This window comes from Prunus avium, chromosome 6, assembly GCF_965620075.1.
Source record: "Prunus avium chromosome 6, drPruAviu1.hap1.1, whole genome shotgun sequence".
NCBI lineage: Eukaryota > Viridiplantae > Streptophyta > Magnoliopsida > Rosales > Rosaceae > Prunus > Prunus avium.
The window spans coordinates 33,410,338-33,419,078 of record NC_142289.1 but is presented as its reverse complement, the minus strand read 5'-3'; the positions used below and the strand labels follow the sequence as shown (position 1 = coordinate 33,419,078).

General features: G+C 37.8%; 2 protein-coding genes across 6 annotated transcripts; one reads left to right on the top strand and one right to left on the bottom strand.

Moving 5' to 3' along the window:
* Positions 1-310: 310 nt before the first annotated feature.
* LOC110762083 (ras-related protein RABE1c) lies at positions 311-4,342 on the top strand. Of its 4 annotated transcripts, none has more exons than XM_021964688.2 (9): positions 311-467; positions 680-820; positions 1,623-1,695; positions 1,791-1,891; positions 3,013-3,078; positions 3,234-3,331; positions 3,587-3,649; positions 3,724-3,816; positions 3,962-4,342. In XM_021964688.2, the coding sequence occupies exons 2-9, from the start codon at positions 748-750 to the stop codon at positions 4,043-4,045; spliced, it is 651 nt and encodes a 216-aa protein (XP_021820380.1). In that variant the 5' UTR covers positions 311-467; positions 680-747; the 3' UTR covers positions 4,046-4,342. The 4 variants fall into 4 exon arrangements, with proteins under 4 accessions (XP_021820380.1, XP_021820381.1, XP_021820379.1 ...); XM_021964689.2 differs by having other exon boundaries at positions 344-485; XM_021964687.2 differs by having other exon boundaries at positions 358-563.
* Positions 4,343-5,043: 701 nt separating this feature from the next.
* Positions 5,044-7,848, bottom strand: LOC110762054 (DNA-binding protein). Of its 2 annotated transcripts, XM_021964647.2 has the most exons (6): positions 7,670-7,848; positions 7,314-7,426; positions 5,899-6,975; positions 5,752-5,817; positions 5,461-5,659; positions 5,044-5,340 (listed from the first exon to the last, which is right to left on the bottom strand). In XM_021964647.2, exons 2-6 carry the CDS (start codon positions 7,314-7,316, stop codon positions 5,276-5,278), a joined length of 1,410 nt encoding a protein of 469 aa, XP_021820339.1. In that variant the 5' UTR covers positions 7,317-7,426; positions 7,670-7,848; the 3' UTR covers positions 5,044-5,275. The 2 variants fall into 2 exon arrangements, with proteins under 2 accessions (XP_021820339.1, XP_088110572.1); XM_088254446.1 differs by lacking the exons at positions 7,314-7,426; positions 7,670-7,848 and having other exon boundaries at positions 5,899-7,050.
* Between the last annotated feature and the right edge of the window lie 893 nt (positions 7,849-8,741).

Genomic DNA, 8,741 nt, shown 5'->3' with positions numbered 1-8,741 from the left:
TTAATAGGAATAATTAAATTGTGGAATTTAATTCGTATATCATCTCTGAGGAGTTGAGTCAACCCACTACCTTACTAAAGGGAACCTACAGATCTGCACATTGTGATTGGCGGAATATTTTTTCTATTTCCGACTGATCATGGTATGTTATGCATGATAACAATTCCACATGGCAGACTGTGATTGGCCGGTAATAGCAAAATAGTGTTATACCCGTTTCATCAACACCAGCCACTAAACTCACGCCACGTGGCATGCGAAACAGCTTTGAACCTGTCAAATGCTGATTGGCTTCCAGTCTCACTAATTTCTAAATAAATAAATCCTGTGCTTCTAATTTTTCTTCTGTACATTATTATTGAGAGAGAGAGAGCTGCTAGCGTGCGCATGGTGTGCAAGGGTGAAAAAGGTAAAGAGAGTGCGCATTATTAGCCAACCCACCATAATCGGAGGAGGAGCTTTGTTAGGTCTGTGAACCGCTCAAGGTTGCCTCTAATTTTGGCAGCCAAAGTCCCCCTCTTTCTCTCTCCCTCTCTCTCTCTGAATCTTTTTTGGTTGATCTGGTATTTGCTGCTGTTAATTTTCCCATAATCTCTATTTTTTCTTTTTCTCTTATCGTTTTTATTATCTGGATGAATATTTTGGGTTTTGATGCGTTTCTCTTTGATTCTATATGCAGAGAGAAATAGTATTTGGGTTTGATTATACATACTTGTTGGAGTTCATTGATCAGATAAAAACCCAGAAATGGCTGCTCCACCGGCAAGGGCTAGAGCCGATTACGATTACCTCATAAAGCTTCTGTTGATCGGCGACAGCGGTGCGTCTTTTCTCCTTTCATTTTGTGTTCTTCTCACTTTCTCGACCAACAAACAGACCTCCATTATTTAGATCGCTTTTGTGTTTGTATTGTACGAATTTCTAGCATGCTATGGCGTGTGGTGTATTCAGAAGTTGTGACATTTTGCCATTGAGATCACAAGAGCCTGGCTTTAGGCTTTAAGATTTATTGACTAAGGGGGTCAATCAAAAAGTACATAGAAAAAAAGGGGTTTTCTTTTTGAGGATTTTAGATCTGGTTTGATTGAGGATTGAAATTGATTTTGCCTGATTTATGAGCTCCTGGAGTCAAAGCGTGTGGAGCATTTGAATATAAGTTAATCTTAGTCTGATTTGTGAAATAGCTGTTTGAGCTTCTGAATCAGATATTTTGGTCGAAATAAGTCGTCCATTTGTGTTTATTGTTTTTTCATTATTTTATTATTCTTCATGGTGAGGTTCGAACTTCTAATGTACTGCTAGTTGGGTCACATATGTGTGTAGTAACTTATCTTGGATGATTCAATTATTTGTCATAGATTGCTGAAAACAATGTGGAGGCTATTAACCTGTTTATCTATCATATATGGAGCTCTTTCTGCAATATGTTTAGACTATCAAATACCAACTAAGTATTATGTGCCAATAAGTTGAAGACTATAGTTCTTGTTTGACGCAGTTGCTAGCATGATGACTGCATCAATTGGTTTTACAATTTTCTGTATTACAATAATGTACTTGGTAGATAACCAATGCTAAATTTGATAAGTGCCTTTCGTGAAAATGGAAATTTATTTTTGCAGGTGTTGGTAAGAGTTGCCTTCTTTTGCGCTTCTCAGATGGTTCCTTCACAACTAGTTTCATCACAACCATTGGGTGTGTATTCTCTGAACTTTAGAGTTAATTGTATCTGATAAGTTCTGCTTCTCAGAAGCTTCTTAAACTTCATGAGCTCCTTTATCCTTGTGAAGCATTGATTTCAAGATAAGGACTATTGAGCTTGATGGAAAACGAATTAAGCTCCAAATTTGGGATACAGCTGGTCAGGAGCGGTTCCGTACAATCACCACTGGTAAAAATTTATAATCTCTATAGGTGCTTTCTTTTTTGTTTTACAAAAGATTGGTGGTAACGTATCTATAGCTCACGCTTCACGTGATGGAAGATGGACGCACAGGAGATTTTAGACAATTTTAATTTCACCCTTTTGGAGCTTTTCAGGAACAAGGTTATTAAATTCTACATTTTCCCCTAAAAATGGACAAAAAAGAGATAGTTCAACTGTGGCTTCTTGAACAAAGTGGTGTTTGAAACCAAATAATGTGGATTTGAGGAGAACAGGGCAAACCAAGGGATCTTTTAAAAGGTGGATTATGAGTAGGCTGTTAAGAAAGGGCACTTTGGGATATATGGAAGCCCAATAGTAGAGGTAATGCACCACTTTAAAATGGCCATTGTAATGGTTATAGGTTTTTGACAAAGAAATGGATGTAGGTTATTTGGCATTTAGCATGAAACAGGCATGCTGGGCAAGGTGGTCCAAAAATAAGCATGAAACAGGCAGGGATAGTCAAATATAGAGCTTTTATTCCTGATCACTATTGGGCAGAAGGCCTTTCATTATTTGCTGCAAAGTCAATGGGGAACCTTTTACAGTATTCGCATTGAATAATTTTACTTTTTTTAAATAAAAAAACTGGGTGACCGATGTAATGAATCCTCAATTGTTGCTGGTGGAGCCTAGAGTTCACAAGCCCATCTGGCCAGATCTCGCAATTTATTTAGTTAATGGAACTATAATTTGTTAACTAGCTGCTGGCTTAGTCCGTTACATGTGGCAGGGTGCCGAGGCACATTGAAGTGGCCTGGTAGTACCCCATCTTCTTTTAACCTAGAGCTAGAAGCCTATACATAGTGGATGACCTTATTATGCAAACCTTTGCAATAGTTGTGATGAACATGTTTGGAAAATGGGTATCAGGACATTTTTGAGAGGTTCCTCATAACTGATAAGTGAGTCCTATATGATGTAGGTCTCTAACAGTAAAATGATTAGGTTAGGTGGTATATCTTTGTATTCCCTGCTTGTTTGTTGTGTGTCTGTTCCATTCTTTCTGGTGCTGCAGATATTAGTAAAGATTATTATGTTTAACCAAATTTTGTTTTCTCTATTCACTATTCCTTCTCTTCCAGCTTACTATCGTGGAGCCATGGGCATTTTGCTGGTCTATGATGTTACCGATGAATCATCTTTCAATAGTAAATTTCTCACCCTTGCTCTACTGATGTTTTCTTATCCATCATCATCTACCTCTCTGCTTCTCTTGGTTTTACTTGAACGTCAATTCTTTTCTGCTCTTTAATTTCTTGATTTTACTATTGTTTGCATTTACCTGGCTTGTCAATGTTTTCAGACATAAGGAATTGGATTCGCAACATTGAACAGCATGCATCAGATAACGTTAACAAAATACTCGTAGGGAACAAGGCTGACATGGACGAAAGCAAACGGGTGAGCTTGCGCTTGAAATTTATCATTAAAAGACACCAATTCTTCTTCAGAATGCTTTCAGTTATTATCGGACAAGTTTGTTTTATCTTGCATGTTGGATGCTTGTTGATATCACAGCTCAGCTTACCATATAGATTTCTTTTAGAGTAAATGGGGCTATTCTTTTTGGGGTCAAATTATTTTTTCTTGGATTTTATTTAGTTCTGGAAACAAATCTTTGTGCCATTCCTGATCTTATCACCACCCTCTTTTTAGGCTGTGCCTACATCCAAGGGCCAAGCACTTGCTGACGAATATGGCATCAAGTTCTTTGAAACTGTAAGTAACGCCTATGAATTGTAGAAAATAGTTAACAAGTGTTCATATGTATTGAAAGATATTGTCTAATGCAGAGTGCAAAGACGAATCTAAATGTGGAGCAAGTTTTCTTTTCAATAGCAAGAGACATAAAGCAACGGCTTGCAGACACTGACACTAGGGCTGAGGTATTTTAATTGCTTTCCTCATTTTCTTTTATTTTTTGTTACGGCTTTCCTTATTTTGTATTAGAAGGATATAAATTACAATTTTTAATTTGAAGTTCACTTGCTTAAGGTTTTGACTGACTTTGTTTTGATAATGTCGCTGTAGCCTACCACGATCAAGATCAACCAACCAGATCAGGGAGCTGGGGCTGGTCAAGCTGCACAAAGATCAGCTTGCTGTGGTTCTTAAGTTGATTACATTGTGATCAAGGGGGGGCATTGGAGGCTTACACAATGTTTGAAAAGACAAAAAACTAATTGTATGACAATACAATATGATGGTGCTTGTAATCTTCTCTTTCTTTTTTCCTTTTTCTTTCGTCTCATTCTTTTGAAACTTAGTGTGTGAAAGGTAGTTTCTTATTGTTTCAGATTTTTCTTATTGTTTCAGATTTTTCTTGTGGTAAAGAATTGACGTGTAACCTGTGGCAGACACATTTTTGTTTACAGTGCTTGTGTTAAAGATAGATGGATGCTTATTATCTGAGATTTGGATCTTCGTATGTGGAAATATTAATCCTTGCAGCCGAATTTGTACAATTTGTAAGGCTACTAATAATAATTCGATATCCAAAATTTGGGGAGGAAATGATGCTTCTGATATTATGATGGTGGAGGAAGACCAGTCATGATTTGGGGAAATCGGCGCTCCCTTTTTCACTTCATGACCATGCAAGCTCTTACTATTTCTCTATAACATTTTGCACCCTGATCGTAATCTTCAGCATTAGATTAGAAATTTGGAATATAGAGATTCTGCCTCAAACAGAGGCTGCTTCTGCAAGAGCTTCGCTAAAGCCATTAGATTTCAATTATTCCCAGTGTTCACTGAAATTGCTTCCCCTAATCTGGGTTTCCAACTCCAGGGCAAAATGACCATGACCACTGCGGTAGGCTTAGATATCACCAGGGTCAATAGTACAACCAACGCTGAGGGTGGAGGGAGAGGGTGAGGGAAAGGGAGGTGTTTCTTAAACCTTCAAAGGTGTAAGGTTTGAATGTAATGGGTTAAATGAGTAAAGAGGGCTCACTAAATTGACCCTTGTGAAATTATGGATCAACACATAACTAAGCTGTTCAAGAAAGCTTAAACTACAAAATCAGATGAGAAGGATTTTTGTCAAGGAGCCAATGCCAGAGAGAATTTTCTTGAAGCTAACAAAGCCTAGTCACCATAAAGGACAAGCATAGCGCCAACTTACACCGTTTGTTTATTAGTCTCCCTTATGCCAGCAAAAAGACAAGGGGAATTGAAGCAGACTCACATTTACATAAACTACTGTACCCAATATAAACAAAAAAAGTGTCAATTCCTCCATCAATTTTCCATAGAAAATACATAATTTACCAAAGTGAATATTCCCGGCGCATAAAAACATTATCCAATCTTATAATCTGAGCAAAGCCTATACATATGCTCCTACAAGTTCAGTTCCTCCTTTCCATAAATACGTTGAAGTTCACGAGTTGCTGCTTGAAATGATTCTGAGGAACAAACATTTAAATAAGTAAAAAGAAAAGAGAGGCTCACTTGACTGACAATTTAAAGCTTGAAAATGTTTTAAAGCCAGGGAAAGAAGAAAACAATAATTCGAATTTTATTACCTTTCCAGCTGTGAAAAGATTTCTGATTGATCGGAGCACCAAATACAGTTTGAAGTGTATCAAATAACAAGCTCTCAGGGGTGCTCCTTAATTCTTGCACTATCTGATAGATGGTCTTCCCGTTCTCAAAGTATATGTGATTGTTTGGATGCTTTGTTTTGCAACCAGCATGGCGCTCAAACTCATATGCATTTAGAACCTTCCACAAAACAAATTATTTCCGCATTAGGTGCCAAGATAACATGTAAGGGAGAAGAGAAACGATTGGGAGTTTATTGATAGGAGACCTACCTTAGCATAATTACATGATTGACACCCACATAGATAGCCAACACCTTTTATAATTCCGCGAAGCTCCTTGTTACATGGAGGGATATAACCCTAAGTCATTAAACAGAAATCCTAATTGAATAAAATGGACAAGAAGCTGGACCTTACCTCACGTGCCAAGGAAACATATTTTACAGGAACCCCATCAAGCATGCCAGTTGAAATCAAGCTTCTAACATTTGAGGGGAAGCTGTTTGGAGCTGGTTTCCTTGACAGTTTGATCTCAGGTTTATTCTTAGAAACTGATTCCGGTCTTGGTTTACCTACAGAAGCAGTATTATCAACCGCACTGGCATTTGATACATCCAAGTCCTTCTCGCATGAAGTTTCCAATGTTTGAACTGAATCCGGATGGTACAATTGATCATAGTTGCCAACAGGCCTGCCTACGGGGATAATATCTTGTTCGTCAGGAAACCCACCAAAAGATATCATATTAGCATTCCCTTTACTGCAATTGTCACCCACTGATATTGCATTTGCATCTCCCTTGCCATAGTTGGTATCTATTGGTCTGACATGGGCATCCCCGTGGTTGTACGGATGTCCTATTAGTGTGACACTGCCATGCTCCTTATCATAGGCCTGCCCCACTGATAAAAAAGCAGTTTCATTTACCCTATCAAATGCCTGACTTGTGGACAGGTTACTGTTACTTCCCCTATTAGAACCATGTTCCCGTGAAGCATGCATACCATTGTCACTGTCCCTGACCTGATTGATTTTAACTTTTCTAATTCCAGCATAGTTAAGACATGTTTCAGGATCTTCCATGGCATGAGATACTGACAAACTAACAGGCGAATCTTCTCCAAACTGGTCATCGATACCCTTTCTTATATTCCAATTATCTGATCCGACAGGAGATACGTTCCTCTCAGCAAAGTTGACAGAGCTTGCTGGATCAGATCCAAATAACCGGTCAATGAATTGGTGTGGAACCGACTGGAAGTTAGAAGCATTCTCCCAAGAAGAGACACTTTCATTTGACATTCCCGAGCCCAATTTGCTGTTTGGAATATGTACTGCTTGCTTCTTGTTCGGGAACAGCTCTGGTTCAGCAGCATCTACAAACCATTGATGAGGCCGCTTTGGCTCAATTCTTGAAGGGTTGCCGTAAGTTGCATCTCCATCATTAACATGTCCAGCACCCTTTGGCATCCAAAATCCCTTGTTCTGGAAAGACTGCCAGTAACAAACACTCAGAAAATCCTTGAAAACCTTATCCATAATATATTTAAACATGTACAGATGTCTAAGGTTCAAGACAATTCAAAAATTAAAAGAAAACTTTTCCACGGTCTTGTTTAAAATCAAATCACGAGAAAATTCAACAACTCAACATAAGCTTTATTCTTCAAGTTGGACTATCCAATAATTTCAGAATTTTTACAGTACTAAAAGAATAACCCCATATAACTGAAAATTTAACCACATATTGGATATCCCAAAAAAACTAAATAAATAAAAACTTCAAGAGCCAAAGAAAAGAAAAAGAGAACACGGTAGCTTCTATAACATACCATTTTGCTGCTTCTACTTCACAGTAAATTGATTTCACTTTCACTCTTCGGTCGAGGCCTCAAAGATTCTTTCTTTACGAGTGTCAGTACGAAGGGACTGTGATGAATTCCATCTGCACATACACACATACAAATAGAGATGTTCAATGTACAGACAAGTCTAAAAATACAAAATTGAGAAACGCAAGAATTTTTTTATACGTCAATTAAACGCAAGAACTTCAACAAAATCCATACAAGAATCCCAAATTTCTTCTTCACCGGAAAAATCAGATCGAATTATCCCAGAAAGGCATGAGATAGTAAATGCGATAACCTATAAATGAAAAATGAGATTTTGGTACAAGTATCCGTACCGTTACAGGTAGTCAGAAGGTCGATCGTCGATTGCTGACCGATCAATTTCCCGGCGAAGCAACTCCGGCGACGAAATTGAAGATTGTAATTTTTCTGTGTGTTGAGAGAGAGAGGGGAAGTTTGGGTAGACCGTGTCTGAGGAGCACTCGATCTTTTCTCGGGGGAGGAAAATTATTAATTGGGTGTAACCGCATACGAGAAAAGCCGCGATTACTTTAATCACAGCCGTCCAGCCGTGTTATTTATGACGAATCTCAGCCGTGTATTATGAAGACTGTCTTGACAGAGGTGTATTTTCGTCTTTTCGCTTTTATCGGGTGAGAACCGTGGTGCTTAGGTGGAGCCAAGTAACCACTCATGCTTCGACACGTTGCAAGATCTAACAAACAGCAGCATGGTTCACTCGTAACTCATAAATCCAAACCATGTAAGAATTTCTTTTATTGTAGAAAAAGAAATTTTCATGTATCTATTTTCACTATAAAGGAAAATAGTTTTACCAACGTTGTCTAGTTCAATAAAAAATGACTTTAACTTGTAGACCAAGAAACACAGTTTGGCTCGTTGAAATTAATATTGAACAAGGAATGAGAAGTTGTTATACAAGGAAAAAAAATGGTATTTTTTTAATTTATACATTTTTGTAAATTGTAAAAATGGATTAGAAACTTAACAAATAAAACTAGTACACGTACTTTGCACGCACACAAGTTGTTAGAGAATATAAGAATTGGGTTTCCATTTTTATTTAGAATGAATATTTGTAATAAAAATGCCTCTCCCAATATGGATTGAACTCCCTAGAAATCCTATACCTTTTTTAACTAGGAATTACCCCACATCTCTATAAAATAAGGTAGAAACTTAAACACCAAGTGCACCAGAGCTCTAAGAGAAACAAGAAATAGAAACTTTTTCATTAAGTTTTTTCTCCAAGCGAACGACCACAGTGACTTGCAGTGCACCATCAGATATCCAATGGAAGAAGCAGCAGCAAATACGTTGGTGGAAGCTGATCAAGAACTTGATGATGATCTTGAACCAACCATTGACTTCAAGTTCCTGACATCC